Source organism: Pteropus alecto, unplaced genomic scaffold (assembly GCF_000325575.1).
Source record: "Pteropus alecto unplaced genomic scaffold, ASM32557v1 scaffold92, whole genome shotgun sequence".
Taxonomy (NCBI): Eukaryota; Metazoa; Chordata; class Mammalia; order Chiroptera; family Pteropodidae; genus Pteropus; species Pteropus alecto.
Genome location: NW_006432447.1, coordinates 3,503,568 through 3,526,963, shown reverse-complemented (window position 1 = coordinate 3,526,963; position 23,396 = coordinate 3,503,568). Strand labels below are relative to the sequence as shown.

At 34.4% G+C, this 23,396-nt stretch overlaps 1 protein-coding gene and 1 non-coding gene across 3 annotated transcripts in view; one reads left to right on the top strand and one right to left on the bottom strand.

Annotated features, from left to right (window-relative positions):
- The window catches only part of PIK3CB (phosphatidylinositol-4,5-bisphosphate 3-kinase catalytic subunit beta), a 178,206-nt gene that overhangs the window by 28,514 nt on the left and 126,296 nt on the right, over window positions 1-23,396 (bottom strand). For both annotated transcript variants that reach the window (XM_025043589.1, XM_025043590.1), the window contains 5 exons: window positions 16,901-17,089; window positions 12,687-12,808; window positions 9,984-10,127; window positions 8,670-8,769; window positions 1-51 (listed from right to left, as the gene is read on the bottom strand). The exon at window positions 1-51 is cut by the window's left edge and continues 161 nt beyond it. In XM_025043589.1, the coding sequence (XP_024899357.1) occupies window positions 1-51; window positions 8,670-8,769; window positions 9,984-10,127; window positions 12,687-12,808; window positions 16,901-17,089 (606 nt within the window). The remainder of the gene's footprint in view (window positions 52-8,669; window positions 8,770-9,983; window positions 10,128-12,686; window positions 12,809-16,900; window positions 17,090-23,396) is intronic.
- LOC112476043 lies at window positions 15,583-15,722 on the top strand. The gene has a single exon (XR_003044950.1). It is a non-coding gene; the product is annotated as a small nucleolar RNA SNORA15 (small nucleolar RNA).

Here is a 23,396-nt window from a genome sequence, read left to right as displayed (position 1 = left end):
ATTCAGTTTGATTAAACTATTTAAAGTTTTTAACTTATTGAGTGCTTCAACCTGAAAAATAAGTTTCCCCACCACCAAAATTCATTTATGGTTAAAAATAATATAAAGTACTAAAATATCATGTGATCATATTAATCAATAAACACTCTCTACTCCCAGCACACGCGGCGCACACACACACACACACACACAGAGTGACAATCAGCTAAAGTAAAAACAGTTCTTGGCTTATGACAAACATATTAGATATAACAAAATAAAAAACTTACTTTTACCACGTGTTAAGTAAAGTACCATTTTTCAAACTTTCTTTAACCTTTTTCTTAAATGAAATTTTAACAAATTAGAGAAAAGTAAAGGGAGACAGATAGTGGGTAAGAAGATATGTATGAAACCTAAACCACTCAGAATTCTGCAGCTCACTGAGTAACAGAATTTGAAACACAACTAACGTGAACCACTCACTCCATTTGGCCAACTCCATAGTATAAGAGGAAAACCAATGTACAAGAAGACCATGGGGTTCCTGACATTTAACACTATTATCTACTTCTTGTCATTACTCTTATATGATATCTTCTCAGTATCTTCTCTTTCCAATAATGTTAAAATGGATTTTCATATAATAAAATAAGAACATAGACATACAAGTTGAAATTGTTTGTTTTTATAATGAAGTAACTCTGGCTATCAAAACTTATGCAAATGAAAAAAAGCTTATGCAAGTAGTACAAAGTAAATCAACAATGGCCAACTGAATCAAAACCACTGTGCTTAAAAGTCAACTTTATTGTTTAATAACTGAGGGTCTTTCCATGTCATAATATGTAAAAATGCAGAAGACAGCCTTGACCAACCCTAAATCAAAAGGAATATTTTACTTTATCTTTATGGTATTAAAACTGGGAACAACTAATGATTAAAACAGAGTATGTAAATAAAACAAAAACAGAGTACGTATATCACGTAAGTTATACATAACAAGCACATAAAATACGCATACAAACATTATGATAAAAAGAGTGTGTACAACATGTAAGTTGTACATAACAAGCATATAAAATACACATACAAACATTATGAACACCATGGCTTGAATTTCCATAAACGGAAGATTTATTTGACATCATATTTTCATTTTCAAACCCTGCTTCTATGCAAAAAAACCACTAAGACTTTGTAGGGAGGTGAATTCAGACATATGGTTTCTACAGACAGGCTGAGGGGTTGCTCACAGGAAACTGAGAAAGTTCTATGTAGCTTGTTGATAAAATCGAGATGGCTGAAACTTGCCAAGTTAGTCATCTGTTAAAACCACAGACACTCCATTTCTCAACAATTTCAGGAGTTGTACAAATACTGGTGAAAAGGGAACCAGCTAAAAAATAGACTATGCAAACAGGAACTCTTTGAAGTATTTCAAATTTGAATTTCTTCCATGTTTGTACAGTTGTGAATTTTCATGCTCCATCACTAATTGTGTTGATATTCATTTCCTAGAATAGTGTCCTGAATACTCACATAGCCATAAGTCAAATACTTTAAGTGTTTCAACACCTTGTCTTTTTTATAAGTTTACAGTGATAACAAGAACTGCCATGTAAAAGGTAGTCTCCCTTTGTTATACATCAGTCAAGAAGAGTAAGAATAATACGATCATACATGAGTCATATGATTGCTGTTATAAAAGTTAAGCTGAGGTTCCTGAGAATCAAGAAAATGTCCAGTGTGGTTTGATTATATAAGGGAGGTCAAAGAAATAGGGACTTCATCAAGCGTGGCCTTATAGACTTTGACAAAGAGTTCAGATTTTATTCCCCATGGAATAAAAATTTTTGCAGGGATTTAAAAAAGGGAAATGACAGAAAAAGAGGGGGATGACGTAATACATCTACATTTTAAAAAGATATCTGCTTTGTACAGAATGAGGGTGGGAGTTTGGGGGGACAAGAATGGAAACAAAGGGTACAACTTAGGAGGTTAATGAAGACATCCAGATGAGAAAGGATAATGAATTGGACTAGAATGGTAGTCATGAACATGAGACATTGATAGGTATGAGATAGATTTAAGGGGACTATAAAATTAAGATGATTAATAGTAACTATCTCAACTATCTCATATTATTGTGAAGAATAAGTGAGCCATAATGAGTAGTGAATAAGTGTTAGCAATTATTACCATCATTAACAGGCTTTCCAAAAGGGAGGGATCAGATATAATTGGTTTTAACATGAATGAAAAATCATCAATATTAAATCATCTATGCAAAGCTATGGGAGTTCCTCTGGCAATGCAAATGAGATAGAAAAGTACAGTGGAACTGGGAATTACTACAGGGATCTATTTTAAAAATAGGCTGGGATGCCGGAGTGTTATAGGAATGAGTAGAAGGTTAGGAGCAGAGAAACAAATGGCCTTCAAATGAAAGAGAGGGAGAGGTTAGAAAGGATAGCAAGGTAGAGGAATCTCTGCCATGAGAAAAAAAAAATGATGTACCAAAAATAAAAGTCTGAGAGAGGATTTTTAATACTAGAGGAAATTTTAGCTAAGTTGACTGAATATACTGGTTTCAGATAGTATCGGTTAGGTGAAGCTACCCTGCTTTACTTCTAATCACATACAACTAATAGTTTGACATTTACACGACAATAATAAACACTTAAGTTGTAAAAATTCAGGACTCATTTCTTTAACATGAACCCACAGACATAACCACACTAAAGTTGATAATTGCCCTAACATTCCATCGTGCCAAATGACATCTGTGAATTCTCCTATACCAGACTGAAATTAAATTTTCCCTGGCTTCCCCAAAGGGCCCTATGGCCTTTTACCACGGCAAATGCACACTGGGAAAAAAGAAGTAATCAAACTTATCAGGGACTTCTGGACACTGACCTTAAACTGACATTAATTCCAGAAGACCCAAAATGTCAGAGAGCCACCAGACAGAGTAGGGGCTTACACAGGTCAAGTTAACAATTAAGTTTTACCACAGAGCTGTTTCACAATGGGCCCAGTGAGCCCAAACCTATCCTGTGGTTATTTCTCCAGTTCTGGAATGCAAAATTGAAATAGATACACTTACCAGCTGGCAGAATCCCATTATTGGTTCCCTAACGTGTGGAGTGGGGACTATTATGGTGGGGAAGGCCAAGTGGAAGTTATTACAACTGCCTTTTTCTAAGAAAACAGTAAACCAAAAGCTGGATGCATTCCTGGAGTGACTGCACAGATTAGTGCCACCATCAACGACTTAGAATATGCAGGGGTGGTGATTCCCATCACATCTCCACTCAGCTTGCCTATCTGGACTGTGCAGAAGACAGATGGATCTTGGAGATTTATAGCGGATTATCATAACACTCACCAGGTGGTATGTCTGATGTGGTTTCATTGCCTGGGCAAAGTAACACATCCCCTAGTACCTGGTATGTAGCTATTGATCTGACAAATACTTTTATCTCCATACCTGTCAATAAGGCCCACTAGAAGCAGCTTGCTTAAGCTGTCAAAGCCAACAATATACTTTCACTGTCCTTCCTCAGGGGTATATCAACTCTCCAGCCCCATATCATAATTCATTTCACAGAGATATTGGTTGCCTTTCCCTTCCGCAAGGTACCACTCTGGTCCACTACACTGATAACATTATGCTGACTGAATCTATTGAGGAAGAAGTAGCAACTACTCTAGACTTAAAGAAATTTCTACATTAATGGGTAGGAAGTAAATCTGACAAAAATTGGGGGCTGTCTATCTCATTTAAAATGCCAGGGTTCAAGTGGTGTGGGGCATGTCAGGATATTCCTAAGGTGAAGAATAATTTCTTGCTCTGGCCACTTCTACAACTAAAATAAAGAACGACACCTAGGGGGCCTCTTCTACAGACAATATATTCCTCATGTGGGTATGTACTCTGACCTATTTACCAAGTAACCTGAAAAGGTACCACTTTTGAGTGAGGTCCAGAACAAGACGAGTCTTTACAATAGGTCCAGACTGCCGTGCAAGCTGCTCTGCTACTAGGGACATATGATTCAGCAGATCCAATGGTGTTTGCATTGTCAGTGGCACATAGGGATACTGTTTGGAGCCTCTGGCAGTCCCCTATAGGTGAATCATACCACAGGATCTTAGGATTCTAAAAAAAAAAAAAAAATGCCTGCCATCCCCTGCAGATAAATACTCTTCTTTTGAGAATCAGCTCTTAGCTTGCTACTGGGCTTCAGTAGAGACTAAAAGCTTAACCACTGGCCACCAAGTAACCATGCAACCTGAACTGCCTGTCATGAACTGGGTGTTATCTGACCCACCAAGCCATAAAGATGGGCGAAGCACAGCAGTGTTCCATCACCAAATCGAAGTGGCATATACGAGATTAGGCAGGCTCTGAAGACACAAGTAAATTACATGAAGAAGTAACTCAAATGCCCAAGGTCTCCTACTCTTGTTGTACTACCTTTTCTCTCCCAGCTTGTACCTATGGCCTCATGAGGAGTTCCCTACCATCAGATGACATAGGAAGAGAAGACTCAAACATGGTTTACAGGTGGTTCAGCACAATATGTTGGCACTATACGAAGTGGAAAACTATGATACTACACCCCTTTTTGGAACACTCCTGAAGGGCAATGGTGAAGGGAAATCCTTCCAAAGTCAGCACAACTCTGGAAAGTGTACCTGGCTGTTTATTCTACTTGGAAGGAGAAAAGGCCATATGTGAAATTACACACCAATTCATGAGCTGTGACCAAAGTTTGTCTGATGGTGAGGGACTCAGAAGAAACATGACTGGAAAATTAGTGACAAGGAAATTTGGGGGGAAAGTATGTGACAAACCTCTCTGAATGGGCAAAAACATAAAGATATTTGCATCCTATTGGATGCCCAAAGGGTGACCTTGGAAGAGAAAGATTTTTATAATCAGGTGGATAGAATGACCCATTCTGTGGATACCACTCAGTCTCTTTCCTCAGCCATCCCTGTCATCACCCAATGGTTTCATATACAAAGTGGCCAAGGTGACAAGAACAGAGGTTATATATGGGCTCAGCAACATGGACCTCCACTCATCAAAGCCCACCTGGCTATGACCACTATGCCAGCAGCAGAGACCAACACTGAGTGCCCCATGTGGCACCATTTACTCAGAGTGGTCAGCTAGCTATCTGGTGACAGGCTGATTACACTGGACTGCTTCCATTATGAAAGAGACAGTGTTTTGTTCTTATTGGAACATATATTCTGGATACAGACTTTCAATGTTTCTGTCAAAACTACCAACCATGGACACCATCATAGTATTCCATACAGCACTGCTTCTGATCAAGAAGCTCATTTCACAGCAAACGAAGTACAGCAATAGGCTTGTGCTCATGGAATTCGCTGGTCTTAACCATATTCCCCACCATTCTAATGTAGCTAGCTTAATAAAATGAAATGGCCTTTTGAAGACTCAGTTGCCGTGCCAACTAGGTGGCAATACCTTGCAGGGCTAGGGCACGGTTCTCCAGAAGGCTGTATCTGCTCTGAATCAGTGGCCAACATATGATGCTGTTTCTCCCACAGCTAAAATTCATGGCTCTGGGAATCATGGTGTAGAAATGGAGGTGGTACTATGACTGCTCTCATGATGATCCACTCTCAACTGTTCTACTTCCTGTTCTTGCGACCTTATGCTCTTCTGGCATAGTGGTCTTAGTTACAAAGAGAGAAACGCTTCCACTGGCAGACATAACAATGATGCTAGTGAACTGGAAGTTAAGACTCCTTTCCAGCCACTTTGCACTCCTCATTCCTCTGGAACAACAGGCAAAGAAGGGCATTACAGTGCTGGCTGAAGTAATTGATCCTGACTACCAAGGGGAAATTGGCTTACTACTCCAAATTGGAGGTAAGGAAAAGTATGTCTAGAATACAGGAGATCTCTTAGCATTACCAGGCCCTGTAATTAAGATCAACAGGAAATTATAAGCCAATCCAGGGAGTACTACTAATGACCTAGACCCTTCAAGAATGAAGGTTTGGCTCATTCCAGCAGGTAAAGAACCACAACAAAGCTACTTGCTAAAGGCAAAGGGAATACAGAATAGGTTGAAAGAAAGTAGTGATAAATACCAGCTATGATTACATGACCAGTTATAAAAATGAAAGGTAACTGTCATGAGTATCTCCTGCTCATTTTGTTATTTGTGTTTGTGTGTTGTGTATGTACAGCAAATGTTTTTTGTTTTTTTCCCATTCTTATTCCCTTACCATGTAACATAAGATGTATTGGCTTTATATCATAGTATTGAAGTGTTATTAATTTTACATCATAGTATTTAATTTATAGGATATCAAGGAAAAGGATAAATACCACTCAAGGACATTGCCTTTCTGGGAAAGAGTCTGTTAGAGCACTTTTTTGGTATACTCAGGGTAGTTCTATCTTGTTAGGTAAAACTGTGACCTTGTTATTACCTTTATTTGGAGATTAAGTATGGTTTAAGGATCTATATATAGATGCTTAGTTGATCTGCCCTGGTTAATTTTATGTATCAACTTGACTGGGCCATGAGGTACCCAGATATTTGGTCCAACATTATTCTAGGTGTGTCTGTGAGGGTGTTTTCAGATGAGATTAACACTGGAATCAATAGACTGAGAAAAGCAGATTGCCCTCCATAATGTGAGTGGGCCTCATCCAAACATCTTAAAACTTGAACAGAACAAAAAGGCAAACTCTTCATGAGTAAGAAGGAACCCCACCTGCCCACTGCTTTGAGAGTAGACATAGGTCTTTTCCCGCCTTTAGGTAAGCTCTTCTTGGGTGTCAAGCTTATCTGCTTTCAGACTAGAACTTACATACTATTGGCTCTCTTGGTTCTCAGCCTTTCAAACTTGGACTGAAACTACACCATCAGCTCTCCTGGGTTTCCAGCCTGCTTGACTCCAGATCTTGGGACTTCTTAGCCTCCATAATCATATGAACCAATTCTTTATAATAAATCTCAATCTCGCTCCCTGTTCACTTTCTCTTTATATACACACACGTAGATCTTATTGGTTTTGTTTCTCTGTAGAACACTAACACTCTCCATCTGGCTAACACCAATTAGACCAACAAAACCAACCATAACGGTCACCTCTACTGTGAATTCTTCCCTAATGTCCTAAAATAGGTTATGTATCTCATTTTTGTGCTTCTATAATATGCATGTAACAAACTTGTATCATAATACTTAATCACTGATATGTACACCTACTCTATGGAATATAAACTCCTTGATGACAGCAACACAGCTAATTTGACTTCACATCACCAATACCTAAAATAAACCCTGGCATATAGTAGGTTCTGAGTAAATATATATTAAACCACCAAGAAAACCTTGTATGAGATTAGATAATACTCAATTCAGAAAAAATTACTGCTAGGGAACAAAAGCATACTATTGTTATCTGTCAATGAAGGGTTTCAGCATGAAGAAGCTGGAATATAGTGCTGCTTTATTTTGAGGGCAGAAATGCTCTCATGTCATCCTTCAGGGGACCAAGGTCCCACAAGCAAATCAAGCCTGGGTCATGATTGTGCTTCTCATTTGCAAGCAAGCTATTAAAAAAACCTGTTACAATTTGCAATTACTTAGCTATTTATAAATCAGGATCATCTCCAAAACAAAATACAGAAATAATTGGATACCAAGACTATAATTATCAATAATAACCCAATTTTGAAATTCTATGTTCAATAAAAAAGCTTCATGATTCTGTTAAATGGCTTTTGCTTTATTTTGGCTTCAAAAATACATTTATACTGATAAAATGACATTATTTTCTATTTCACATATTGGATCTGTTTTTAAGTTTTGATTTTAAAAGGAAAGAGTTGTGCTGCTAAAAAGATTTGAAAACTCCCAGTATTTAAAAACAAAACAAAACACTTTAGTTTTATAGCTGGACAGGCCTAACTTTGAAAATTATTTCTGTCACTTAAAGTTGTGAGGTTTTAGGCAAGTCACTTAATTTCTTGGAGTCTCAGGTTTTCCCCTTGTCAAATCCAGAGAGTGTTTGGTAAGTACTGTGGTGTGTTATTAGGAGTACAATAAGATAACATAATTAAAACTCTTCTGATGGTTCCTGGTATAGAACAAGCAATTAATATATGACCTATTAATATCACTAATATCACACACATATATATACATATGGTTTGAAAAAGCAGGTTTAGGATTCTGAATTCTGGAAGCTGCAACTATCGATTTAGGTTTTAAAATAGCTCAGTCTAAAACTAATGAATCATAAACACTATACTAACAGGAAAGAGTAACTCAGGAATATGAAAATAGAGGGTCTAAAGGTTTCGTGACCATTGTCACCATCACCAACAAACCCATTGTTAGGCATACCTAAATAGGTATTTCCAATTAAAATTTAAGGCATGGTAATTACTATAAATACTATAAGGAATACTAACTAATTTTTCAGGTAGCATTCAATTAATGCTCTTCTGCTAAGTTTGTTGAAACTTCACTGCTTGACTTAAATTTTCATTTAAAAATGTATTTATCAGGTTCAGTTATTGAAAACTCTATGAAATAATAAAATGAAAGAAATAGCATATGATACAATTTATCGTATGCCATGTGGCAAACTGAACGAAGATTAAAACAAGTTGATACCTGCTTGGAAAGCACTTTCATGTGCCCGACGCTTCCCCGGCAGTACGCTTCGAGAATGACACCAAATTGTATGCAGACAGCAGGGATGTGCACTTCTGATCTGCAGAAAGTTAATAATATTATGGTAGTTTATCAAACATTTCATATCAGGAAATAAAATTACTGACTTCTTTATTCTATTATAAAATTAACTTATGATGCTAACCAAAGAAGGACACATCCTCTTGTGAAAAATTATCAGTTGGATGGTCAACTTTCGAATTCTTTAAACATCATAGTTCAAAAAGATATGAGATTTTATAATTAGTTAATTCTTTAAGAAACCCAAAATTTTCACATCTCGCCTTACATGCTTTTTGTGTGAAAAGGTAATATTACCAATTTAGAGACAATTAAGATGAAACACAAAAATCTGACTCATTACACAATTGACTAATCTCTCAATTAGCTTCTATTCAATTTTCTCTCTCCTAAAGAATAGTGTACATATTTGGGGGGAAAAAAAGGAATACCATATTTTGTTATTCTCTGAGAGGTATAAATAAGGAGACTGAACTGGATGAGAAAAGAATACAAGTTAAAAATAAGAAAAGAAAACTCTTAATAATAATTAAATCAAGATCTAGAAATAGAACCCAAAAATTAACATGAGAAAATACTATAGAGATTATTTTACTTAAGAAGCTCAGCCTAAAAGTTGTTTTTTTTCCTGATACTCATTACTTTCAATACTCTGAATTCCAGATGAAAAAAACAAAAATGTCTCAGTATAGAGTCAGAACTGAGGAATCGACAATTTTCATTGGAAACTAAATAAACTTAGTTCTTTTTCCTGATTTTACTCCTATATAATTTGGTGAAATAAGGTTCATGTATTTCTGAAAATGACCTAAGTTAATAAAGAAGTTGAAATAACATTGCCATTGTTATAGAAAAACTTTAAAATCTTTACCTAATACTAGCAATGATATAATATTACTACCCACAACCTTGTGGAAGAAAGAAGTCTGTTTTTTAGTCCAAATATATAACACGATAAATACACTTTAAAAGAAAACAGCAATACACTAATTATTAGTTTCAGTTAAAAATCAAAGAGGTATGGAGGGAAACTTATCTGAATTACTTTGCCAAATATTTAAAATGAAGGGTTTGGGTATCAAGAAATAGGAGAAGACACGAAGAGAGTATCAATCTTATAGATGACTCAGAAACAACTAAAGCAGGTCATTGTTTTGGCTAAATGTCCTGTAGTATACTGATTTATATTTACAAAAGAATAGGTGGACTCAAAATGAAATCTAAAATACTTACCTAAGGTGCCAAAAGAGAAATTGTCCTATCCTCCGATTAGCAAGTGCTCTTTCTAATAAAAATCTAGAGAGGGCGCAATCAAGAAAAGGCTCATATTTTAAAACTTGCACCAGCTGTAAAAGATACTGAGAGAGTTCTTCATCACTGAAAAAAAAAAAACAAAAGACACAGTAAGTTTCTCAACACCCTGTGCCAGAAAAAGATCCCTTCCTATCAAACTATCAAATACTAACTTACTGAAACACGATGGTTCTTTTGGGTCAAGTTTGTTGCATGCTTACATTCACTGTTTCACTATTACAATGACACAAGAAAAACTGAGGATTTCAGATGGGCAGGAGAAAGAATAGAAGGGAGCAAAGAACAGATACACGGATCATTTTATTAAATTAACTAGGTTGATACAATGGATGATTGTATTTACAATCAGCCTAGAGTTATACAAAATTAGGTACTGATTTCTGATCATGCTAAAAAATGTTGTATACTTACCTAACCAATCAGTTTTTTTAAATAAAAATTCTATCAGTACTTTAACAGTTTGTTTTCCTTTCTTATCCTTAGAGCGAAGTAATTCTTTTTCCCAGATAACCAATGAACCATTAGAATCTTAACTTCACATAGTTTGAAAGATAAAGAAATGAGTTCATTTATAAGTGGGAATTGATTCACTGAATATAACAATACTTTAATTAACTGAGCTGAATTAAGGTTAGTGGTTCTCTGTTTTGTGTCCATCTCCAAACCATTCACATGTAAACATTCCCATCAGAGGCCAGCAGTTGGGTAAGATATGAATCCCAAGACCACTACTTATTTACTATAGTCTCGGACAATAAATGATTAAGAAAGTAATCTAAGCAGATCTGGGACTGAAATCCAAGGTACTACATACCAAGATATAAAACCTCGTAACAAGAAATTTTATCATAGGGAAATGCATCAGAACTACTTATATGGAACATTGGGAGCATAGCCACCTCCTCCTAGGGATCAATATCTTTAAGAAAAACACTTGATTCAGCCTAATGCAAACTTAGGGAGACTGACGAGCAACTGGGAGAGTCTCATTTCTTAAAACTACACAACAATCTTCATTAAATTTATTATAAAATCCATGGCCATTATAAAACCTATAAATAGTATAAAGACAGAAAGGAAATACAGAAATAAAAGGAGTATCCTCTTTCCTTATACATCTAATTTTACTCCCCCCAGATAATCACTTTTGATGAATTTGTGTAATTTCTTTTGGATATCACATGGTTTAAAACATATACAATTTTAAAAAGAAAAAGGATCAACATATCCATAATTTTCTGAGAACTTTAATTTTTCAAATAGCCATAAAGTATTAACCCTCATTTTTGAGGCTAAAAGGAAATGGATAAACCTGAAAATGCCCATTTTCTGAGACTATCTCAATAATAACATTTCAAATAAATCCAGAGATTCAAACATATGTATTGCCCAAAGGGGACTGTATAAACATGTTCACTGCAGCATGGTTTATAACAGACAAATATGGAGAAAATTTAAAATGTTCCTCAATAGGAGAGTGGAATAAGATATATCCCTATGTCAGAATATTATACTATAGTAAAAGGAATAAATTACTACATTTATATGTAATGGGAGAGACTGACCTCAAAAACCTAATGCTGAATTTCAAAATGTAAAACAATACATAAGGCAAGACACATTATATGGTTTTTAAATGTATAATGTTATTTTGTGTCTATGATTATAGATATAAAAATGTGGTAAAAACAGAAAAATGTGGTATGGAAATATATATACCAAATTCATGATTATGGTTGCTTCTGGAAAGTGAAAGTAATCAGAATCTCTTCCTATTACACTAGGGTAAGGAAACTATGAGGACTTCATCTTTAGCTGTAATGTTATTTGCTTAATAATAAAAAATTTAAAAATGTTTAAATAATTATGGCAAAATAGTAACATTAATTTTGAGTGGTTAAAACAGATGAAGAGTTAACGTTAACAGGCCTGACTATCCTTTGAAAAAGTTTGGCTCTTGGCTGTCATCTGGAAACATAGATTTCAAAAGGCTTCCTACCACCCTAACAGGTAAGAATGGCTCATAGTGCCTAAACTATACAAATATCCAGTTTCCTTCTGGGAGTTTAAATTTTTGGTATGTGCTAGGCAGAGGGTTCTTGTGACTAGCCACCAAGTTTCTAATGAACTTCCCAGGAGACAACATTTCAGATATGTTGTTACAACTTGTTGCTGGGGAAACTGAGTATATTTCTTTCCATTAGGAAAGAAACATTAGGAACTTTTGCCTGGTTTCCTCCATACTTTGCCTCATGAGTCTTTTTCCTTTTGCTATAATAAATCACAGCCAAGAGTACGACTATATGCTGTGTTCTATAAGTCTTCCTAGTGAATCGTGGAACCTGAGGGTAATCTTGGGGACCTCGGACTCAGGATGTTTTGTTTTGCTTTTTTTTTTTGTGGTGGTGGGGGGAGGGGTTCATTTACAATATAGAGTAAATGTGAAGGAGAATGAGAGACAGAAAAGAGAGAAGAGGGGAGGGAGAGAAAGGGAATGACTACTTTGAACTCTCAATAATTCCTAGCCTTTTCCTTTCTTATGAGACATTTAAGCAGACATCACCTTCTCTACCCATTCCCAAGTTATTCCTTGCCCCAAAGAAAGCTGACTACAGAAGATACCTCATTTGTTGCAGGCATTCCACAGCATATTCCCGCACATACTGATCTGGATAGTTGAAATCTAGAAGCTCCAGAGCCTCCCGGGGGGGCAGTTTAGGCCAAATCTGTAGCAGTGCCTGAAGCTGTTTAAAAATTAAAACTGGTTCAGAAATTATAGGGGGCGGGGGGGAAGTAATTTATTTTTTCTTGGCATATAGGAGCAGAGATGGGTCAAAAGAAAGAAGAAGCATACTTGTAATTATGGAGGCCTCCGAAAATCCATTCCTGAAAATATGGATTAATAAAAATTGTCTTAGTTGAAATATTATGATGCGCTAAATATATAATTCTATGATCATTAACCATTAAATAATTTTTATAAGGAAAGAGAGAGAAAGAGCGCATGCACATAAGCACGTGGGCAAAATGATAAAGGAATACTTAAAGGTAAAACTCAAAGTACAAAATATAAGCTATATGGCTCAAATTAATGACAGGCAATTTACATATAAAGTTCATTAACAACAACATAAAATTATCTTAAGAGTTTACTTTTAGCTCTTAATATTTTAAGAGAATCTATCACTTAACAGAACTTTTAATTGACCATAAATTTAAAACCTTTAAATCATAAGTAACCCATTAGAAATAAATAGTACCTAATTGTTTATTTTCTATAAACAAGAAAATACAGGCAGTCTCCTATTTACAGATGCCATATAGAAATGATCTAGACATAGGATAAAAAAAGAATCCTTGGGGAGATGAGCTTGGACTGCAATTGGAGGGTGGATTTTGGTACACACGGCTACATCTTTGGAAACCCTAGTCCAGAGAGCTCAAATCTCTTGAGCTTTTGTGTGAGACGTGGCTTTGAGATTTAAATAAAAATAGTTTACATTTTATCTGCCTCCCATCAGAGCAGTGAGACTATGCTGATAGCATGCACTCTTATCAGGGATGGTAAGTGAAAAGAAAATTGATTATGGAGAAGAGAGAAAAAAAAAGAAGAAGAAAAAAGATAATTATAATTTGTAGCCCTCCCAGGTTCAACCCTGACAAAATTTTATTCCTTAATATTTGATTCACCTTGTCTGGTTTTCTTGGTTATCACTGACATTGAATCCAAGGAAGATACTCAAAATGTATACAAGGTCAGAGTTACAAAAATATGGCAAATAGATGGCAATGATTGGAGGGCTTTCTCTCAACTGACTGCTCAAAGTCATGTTTCAAAGTCATGTAGCATGGCCTGTTAGTATCTGCTAGCTGCCTTGTGTATGTCAGGTATAAGCCATGGGTGTGAAAATTTTATTTATTGAGCTTTTGTGTGAAACTTGGGCTTTAAGAATTAAGTAAAACTAGTTTATTATTTTAATATTACATATTATTCTGCCCTTCCTTATGTCAAGTGCCACAAAAAAGTCAATAATATTTGAATGTTACTGACTAGCAGCTCAGTTAAAAGGTATTTTCTTGTAACAAGTTTTGAAGTTCACTAAGGAACTTTTATAGAAACACAGCATTTTAATAAGTTTTTAAAATTTGATTCCATTGCCATTATTAGTATCTATTTATATAAACTGCTATCATAAATGTAAAATATATTTCAATTTAAGTAAATTACATCAAGGTTATTCAACAAATACATTAAAATGTTAGTTTTTTAATTTTAACTTTTACCTTAAATTTTAATTGTTCTTAAACTTGCATTGAATAAAGAAAGCTTTATACTTGCTCTTTTTATGTATAAAGCACACATACATACAGTACATAAAGTGTACATACAGTACAGTACACTTGTCTGTGGTATCAGAATCTCATGTGGATGGGACTATTAGGGGGAAAAATGTCTAAAAAGCCTTCTTCTAAGGATAATAATGAAAAAAGATTTAGAAATACTGGTATAAAGATATGAAACACCTACCTACCTTACCCCACTTTTTCTCATTGATGGGGCCCCCTCCCTGCCTTCCCCAAGGCCCTAATGAACCAGCAGTCCTCATTATGGATAGAGGAGTTAGTGGGGACCATTTTCTGAGGGTCTAAAAGAATAATAAAAGAACTCTTAGCAACTTCAGTTAACACTTGAAATACACTGCTTCACAGAAAAAATATTGCAAAGGATATATAACATTCTGTAATACTAGAGGTTTGACTACGTTATGAGTTAACAACAGCTTACTACTGGAAAATAATTACCTTTGGTAAGATTACTTACAATTATTAAAAAATCAATTACATAAACATAAAATTAAATGAATTATCAAAATCCGTCACTTTAGTTTGGGGAAACCTAATAGAAGTTATTAGGTTTCCTTTGGAGAAAGGAAATCTGATTTGAAATTCTTTATGCATTATGTCAATAGAATATTTTCTTGTAGATTAATGAGAGGCTAGTTGTCTATAAAATTTTCACACCCATGGCTTATACCTGCCGAATCAGAGTACAAACTTTGCACCAAGCTTCTGGCTCTCCACTTCTCAAGGTAATCAATTTAATGAAAACACAGTTTATATTCTTTTGTACCAGTTCACTATAATTGGCAATGCAATAGGGTCAAACATTACTTTTTATTCCATTAACTTTCTTCCTAGACTACTAAAGAAGTAGATTAGGATTGTGAAATTCATGCCTTCCTACACTGTTTACACACATTTAGATGTTTCTACTTGAGTATGAAGTTACACTACTAGCATTCTTCCATCAAAATGAAAGACGTTAAGTTATATTTGAAAACGATGCTTTACATTCCCTCATGGAAATGAGACAAGCATGCTAAATTCCTAAATATAAAAATTACTGTCCCTAGGGTCTAAATAAAGAAAAATTAAGCATAAATTAGCTCATTCCATTTTCTGACAGTGGACATAAGAAATCTGCCTCTCAGGTATCTTTTAAGAATATAGCAGGAAGGCATGGCTGAATTCTGTGTTCTTTTTATCAGTAGCTTACACAGCCAGACATCATGCAAAAGTATAGTCTTCCTTTTAAAATGGCTATGATGGTATTCCAAGTTTTTTCATAGCATATCATTATTAAAAGTAAATACAAATAAATGAGAAAAAAAGAATACAGTAAGAAATAGTTTCTACTCTATAATTATATACAAAATAATGTATTTCTTGGTGGAGGGTGGGCACTATCCATGAGACGCAAGCAATGTGCCAGCTAAAACATGTTTATACCTTATACTCCACCATTATGGGGGTTCATAGAAAATTAAGCTTGAAATTAAATAAATAGTGGTTAGAAGATAACTATGTCAGAACAATTCAAACCTATTCAAATAACAAAATTGGTTCCTTTTCAGAGTAAGTAATATTCATGTGGTCTAACTGTGGAAACAGTCTAAATGAAGCCCTTAATAATATATAATTACACAAGATTTAAAAAATCATTAACATATTAAGAAATAAACTCAAAACAAATCCTTTCTAAACTTAATTTGAAAAGTAAAACTATAAAATCAAAGATTTTTAAAAAGCATATGATTAAAATAAAAATTTAAAGTCATTATAGTAAGACCAGAAAACTTTTTAAAAAATTGGGTGAATTCAAATAAGCGAAAAATCTTGGTGATTTTAATATGCCAAATATATTCATTCTGATTAAAAACCATTTCAAGGATCTTTCTATAGAACATTAATGACCAACTGAGTTTAATAAATGCCAGTGTTTTTTGACAGAGTTTTGGAAAATTAAATTGAGAAACTAAAATTTGGTGACCTTTTTGAAACAAAATTTTTTTTCCTTTCTCTATTCTGCCTAAAGGCAGCATTCAACACTGCCAAACGAAAATGAATATTAAAATTGATCTGAATGGTTTATACTCTAAAATGTTAATCTCTACAAGTAGAGGTAATTTCAAACAATATATGGTCATTTTAGAACAGTCTTAAGATTAAAACTTTGGAGTTCACTGATGAAACTTTTAGAAGTAGCCCAGGACCTACAACATGCTGGTAACTGCTACAGATGATTACAACAAAACCAATATTTTTACTGTGTTTAGTTGAAGATATAGAAAACCTACGCAGAATGTGGGATTTCTAAATCTTGAACCTTTCCGGTCTACCATTTAGACCGTATATGGAACAGTTTAAAACCTCAAAATTTCTCCTGCAGAAAATGATCAACCTATGAAAATATACTTATGTAGGAAACGACAATTCACACAAAATCGACAAATATATTCTCCCAAAAAGGTGTTACAGAAAAAATCTTTTGTTACCTGAGCAACATCTTCAAGTTTATTCCACTTTATCGACAGTAATAATTTTGGCAGTGACTGTGGAAAATTCTCTCGGCAGTCTTGTCGCAAAGTCCAAATAAGATCCATTTCATTCTCACACAGTTGAGACAAGGGATCCCTGTCCAAGATTTCCTTCAGTTCAACAAGAAACTTTTTTCCACCCCGACTCTAAGAAAGTAAAATTACTCATTACAGATTAGAATTGTGCAAACATCCCTGACAAACACTTAGCAAATTTATATGCAATGAATTTATAAACAATTTAGGAGCTTTAACATGTAAGATACTAAAAATATAATTCCTTAAAAAGACTAATAAAATGGATCTCACTTTTAAAGTTTTATTGCCAAATATAATATTTGTAAGCTAAGGATTAAGCAAAGAATTATTCTCAAAGTTCTGAAAAAGGAACTAGTGTACACGAGGAACACCATGTGCAAACACTAGGTGGCAGAATTGTGACTTGGATTTAAAAGGAGTCTTATTTGAACTAGATTTCTTCCTTCTTTAATTTTCAGTTTCTATTAAATTAATAAATAAACAACAACAAAATGAACCAAACAGATGATGTTTTAAAAAAAAGGAATAGGTGCTTTCTCAGCTTAGAGACATAAAACCACTTACATTAAGAATTGAATCTTGGCTAAACATGAAAAAACTATAATTATCCATTTTCCTTCCCAATCCTTATAATACACTAAAATAAAGAAAAACATTCATGCTATTTTTGGATCTAGACTGAATTGCACTAACATTAAAAGAAAGGGGTACATTTCCCCATACTTAAAGAAAAACTATACTTGTTAGGCCAAAACAAATTTTAAACACACACACACACACACACACACACACACACACACACACACAAAAACGAAAAAACTTATCTGACAAGATTCTGTAAGGATTTATATTTCATTATATTACTTTGTTCTTGACATTATTTTAACTGGGATTTGATATAGACATTAAAATAAAAAATCATATTACTAATTTTCTAAAGCAGTGAGATTTAAAATAGCATATGCATATGTAAGAAAGAATGGAGATAACTTGATTCTCTATGTAGAATATCTGAAAGGCTCAACAAAAACACTGCTGGAACTAATAAATAATTAAAGCAAGGTTGCAGGATACAAGGTCAATATACAAAAGTAAACTGATTTCCTACACATCAGAAACAAACAAATGGAATTTGAAATTAAAAACACAATATCACTTACATTAGCATCCAAAAATGTGAAAACTTAGGTATAAAACTAACAAAATATGTACAAGATCTATATGAGGAAAACTAGAGAACTCTAATGAATGAAATCAAAGAGGAACTAAATAAATGCAAGGTATTCCATGTTCATGGATGGGAAGACTCAATATTGTCAAAATGTCAGTTCCTTCCAACTTAATGAATAGATTCAATACAAAATTAATCAAAATCCAAGTAAGTTATTTTGTGGCTATGAACAAACTTATTCTAAAGTTTATATGGAGGAAAAAAAGACTCAGAATAGCCAACACAATATTGAAGAACAAAGTTAAAAGACTAACACCACCCAATTTATGTAAAAATAAACGTGAAACACAAAACTATAAAACTGAAGATAACATAGGAGAAAATCTAGATAACACTGGGTTTGGCAATGACTTTCTGCATATGATACCAAATGCATGAAAAGAACTGATAAGCTAGATATCATTAAATTTAAAATTATCTGCCTTGAAGACACCATCAAGAAAATGAAAAGATGGAAAGAAAATATTTGCAAGAAAAGTTATCTCATAATGGACTGATATTTCAAATATACAAAGAACTCTTAAAACTCAACAAGAAAATAAATCACCAGACTAAAATATGGTTCAAATACCTGAACAGACACTTCACCAAATAAGATACACAAATGGCTAATAAGCATATGAAAAGAAACAGGATATTTACTTACAGTAGGTCTGTAAAGTCTGATTTTGATTTACGATATTACAGGAGGTCTGCCCGTTTTTTGCAATATTTAACTTACCAGCAGTCTGCCTTTCTCTGACGTGAGTAATTTACACTGTGTTGTTTGCAGTAACAGATTTCACTTTAAGATGTAAGTGTAGGAGTTTTATTTTCAAACTGACTTTTCATAATCACTTTTCAGAGAAACTCAAGTCAATCTTGTGATAGCAGCAGCCTCAACCTTTTTGGCACCAGGGACTGGTGGTGCTCCTATGAGAATCTAATGCCTCATGAAAACATCATATGTCATCAGAGAAATGCAAGGTAAAACAGAAATGAGATACGACTACACATCGATTAGAATGGCCAAAATTCAGAACATTGACAACACCAAATGCTGCTGAGGACATGGAGCAACTCTCAATCATTGCTGGCAGAAATGCAAACTACTACAACTACTTAGAAAGATAATTTGGCTTTTTCTTACAAAAGTAAACATACTGTTACCTTACAATCTAGTAATCACGCTCCTTGATATTTAATAAAAGAAACTCAAAATTTACGTCCATACAAAAATGTGCACATGGATGTTCATAGCAGCTTTATACATTTGTCTAAACCCATAAAATACACAACACCAAGAATGAATTCTAAGGACAACTTTGGACTTTGGGTGATTATGATATGTCAGTGTAAGTTCAGTCTTGGTAACAAATGCACCATTCTAGTAAGTGATTAAGATAATAGGGGAAGCTAGGCATACATGGGAGCTGGGGATATGTGGAAAATCTCTGTACCTTCCTCTCAATTTTGTTGTGAACCTAAAATTGCTCTTAAAAAACAACAACAAAAAGAAAAACATTACACCAAGACTTTATGTATGATTGTTCAGTGCCTCACCTTAAAAAGAGCACTCTGTATCAAGGGTCCCCAGTCTCTGGGCTGCAGACCAGTACCAGTCCCTGGCCTGACAGTAACTGGGCAGCACAGCAGGAGGTGAGCGCTGGGGGACTGAGTGAAGCTTCATCTGTATTTGAAGCCTCTCTCCAGCACTAGCATCACTACCTCAGCTCAAGTTCAGATCATCAGTCATTAGATTCTCATAGGAGCACCACTCGCTGGTGCCAAAAAGGTTGGGGACTACTGATATTATGATTTGGGTATCTCTGAAAAGTGATCATGAAAAGTCAGTTTGAAAATAAAACTCCTACACTTATATCTTAAAGTGAAACCTGTTACTGCAAACAACACAGTATAAATTGTTCATGTCAGAGAAAGGCAGACTGCTGGTAAGTTAAATACTGCAAAAAGCAAGCAGACCTCCTGTAATATCGTAAATCAAAATCAGACTTTACAGATCTACTGTAAATATCCTGAATAGCTACAAGTAAACTAAGAGGGGAATACAGGGGGGTTGCTGTATAATTGTACTGTGATTGTTTACTGAGCTATAAAGAGACAGCACTGAATAAGGCCAAGATAAAAAAAAAAAAAAAACCTACCAGAAATATGGCAGGAAGCCCAACAAAACATAGAATCGTACATTCTTTTACAAAACCCAGAATAATTAGTACTGAAAAATTACGTTGTACAATGTAATTGGTGAACTTACACTTATGTTCAAATGCTTGAACTAAAATAATGGAAAATAATGATTGACGGCAATGAAAATTAACACCCATATTCTCTCCTTTTCTTTGTCTAGATTTTTCAAAATCATACACATAATAATGACTACTGACCAAAATAAAACAAAATTATATATCTTGCTATAAGCATGCTGAGAAAAAAGACTGTCTCTTTCCCCTTCTCTATGGGGTGGGCTAGAAAACTCATCTGTCATGTTCAGAGGGACTGCAGACTCTAATAGCATGTTAGCAGTATGTCTGCCAGGGATAGAATTAATCAGTGGTTGGCCCAATGGGAAAATGACCAATATACAGCTGGGGATGAGACAGTCCATAAAATCAAGCTGGTGGGACAGAGACTGAGAAGATGGATTATATGATTGGGAGACTGAATATAAAAGGAATTAAGCAAATAAGTAAATATATTGAAGTTAATTGGAATCCAGATTTCTGTCACAAAAGGAAATTAAAAATATGGAAATATTTAAAAGGCTAGAAAAAATCCTATGGGGTAGATCCAAATTAGAGACACAGATAAGAACTCATGGTTTTTAACAGATAAAGAAATACATCTCTGTGCCTGTATTTACTCAAATATATACATATATTATATAGCTGTTTCATGAAAAGGCCTAAATGCAATTGTACCCCAGTAATAATGTGCATACCCAGTCTCCAGATCCTAAATTCTAAATACTTTTCACATATGAAAGGAGTCAGGATTCCCTGGAGAAATGACTGATTCCAAAGTGGCATAGATGTCCCAGATGAACCTGGAACACTTTATTGTACCAGAAAGAAGGAAATGCTCAAAGAATGATAGAGACATGTCAAAAAGACACAGGAGTGAGCTTGAATAGCTGCCACTGTCCAAATATGGGTCATTTTGAACATCAAAATAAATGACAGAAACTAATTATGTTATTAAATAAAACAGAAATCATAAATCCATACTACTATAAGTCAGAATAAAATGAGTAAGTAAATAAATGAAGAAATACTTCTACCTTATGGCATAAACTAACTAATAAATCCAAAAGGTAAAATAAATTTGAAAATCAGTACTTGGCAAACCATTATAATGATGATTCAAGCAAGATGTATTAATAAATACTAGCGAGACATATAAATAAACATTAAAACTGGGTAAAAATGTGATGTTAAATAGAATGTTTAGAGTCAAAATATCCCCTCATAAAATACTTATCTTTAGAGAATAACCTAGCAGATACTATCCTCATCAAGTGGTAACAATTAACATCAATAGTTAATAGAACAAATTGACACTATTTGCTTCCTGATAAAATGCAGTAAGAAAAACATATCCACCATTACTATGGTATTCATGCTAAAAATGCATAACTGGAATCTGATCATGACGAACATTAGGCAAATCCAAAGAGAGTGACATTCTGCAAAGCAACTGGCTTGTATTCTTTTTTATTAGTCATTAAAGATAAAGAAAGACCGAGAACTGTCTTAGAATGAAAGGAACTAAAGACACACGACAATGATATGCAACAAGTAATCCTGAGTTCCATCTTGGACCTATAAAGGACATTATTGAGACAACTGGCCAAGTTTGAATGGAATGTGTAGTTTAGACAACAGAACTGTATCAATGCTATTTTCCTGATTTTTATGAATGGATTCCGGTTAAGTATGAGAATATTCTTGTTTTTAGGAAATACACATTGAACAATTACAGAGGAAAAGGACATGATGTATACATTTAATCTCGAATGACTCAGAAAAAAATACATACACATAGATTGGTAAAACAAATGTGGTAAAATGTTAACAGGTAAGCTGAATGAAGGCTACATGGGAATTCTTTGTACTTTTCTTGCAATTTTTCAGTAAGTTTGAAATTATTTTTAATGTTTATCATTTCCTTTCTCTAAAATTAAAGGCTGTAAAGACTCCAAATCATTCTACAAAGAAAAAATTCTAAAAGGAATCCCGGAACCTCTGAACCAAAGGCTGGGTAATCTCCATTCTCCAAAGCTAGCCATTAATATTTTGCGCCTGAGTTTCTTCAATAAGGAAATAAGACATAGTTAATTTATAACATAGGTGTCATATTAGAGCAGGGTTTCTCAATCTCAGTTCTATTAATATTTTGTTGTAGGACAGTCCTGTGCATTGAAGAAAATTTAGTAGCACCTCAGAAGCACCTCCTGAGTTGTGACAAACAAGAAAATCTCTAGACATTACGCTAAGTGAAATAAGCCAGTCACAAAAAGAGAAAATACTGTATGATTTCACTTCTATGAGGTATTTAGATGGTCAAATTCATAGAGACAAAGTAGAATAGTGGCTATCAAGGGCTGATAGACGAGGAGGAAGGTAAGTTGTTTAATGGATATGGAGTTTTAGTTTTGCAAGATGAAAAAGTTCTGAAGATCAGTTGAACTTAATGTGTTAAGAACACTATGAATATACACATAACACGTCTGGACTATATACTTAAAGATGATTAAAATGATTATGTGTATTTTAATTTCAAGAGCAGGTTTAAGTCCCTTAGTAAGGTGATGTTGAATTCATTTAATGAACTGTTTGTGTGCATATTATTCATATGTATACATGCCATGTATATAACACACACACTCACACATTCAACAAGTCAACTTACCATGATCTAAATAAGGAATGTAATCTGCTCTTATCATATACGTGAATAGTCAATTAAAACAGTGGAATGAGAACGTATTCATTCCTTTCGTTCAAAAGACCACAGTGTCAGAAAAGATATATCTTTTAAAAAATACTAATCAATAATAGCTCTGGAAAGTGAGAAAGAGTGCCTAACACAGGGATTCTTTAATGAGGGAAAGCAGATAGGACCAGGGATCAAATCTGCTAAGAGCCATGTCGTAATGAGGAAGAGTTCTAGAAAACTCCAGCTCAG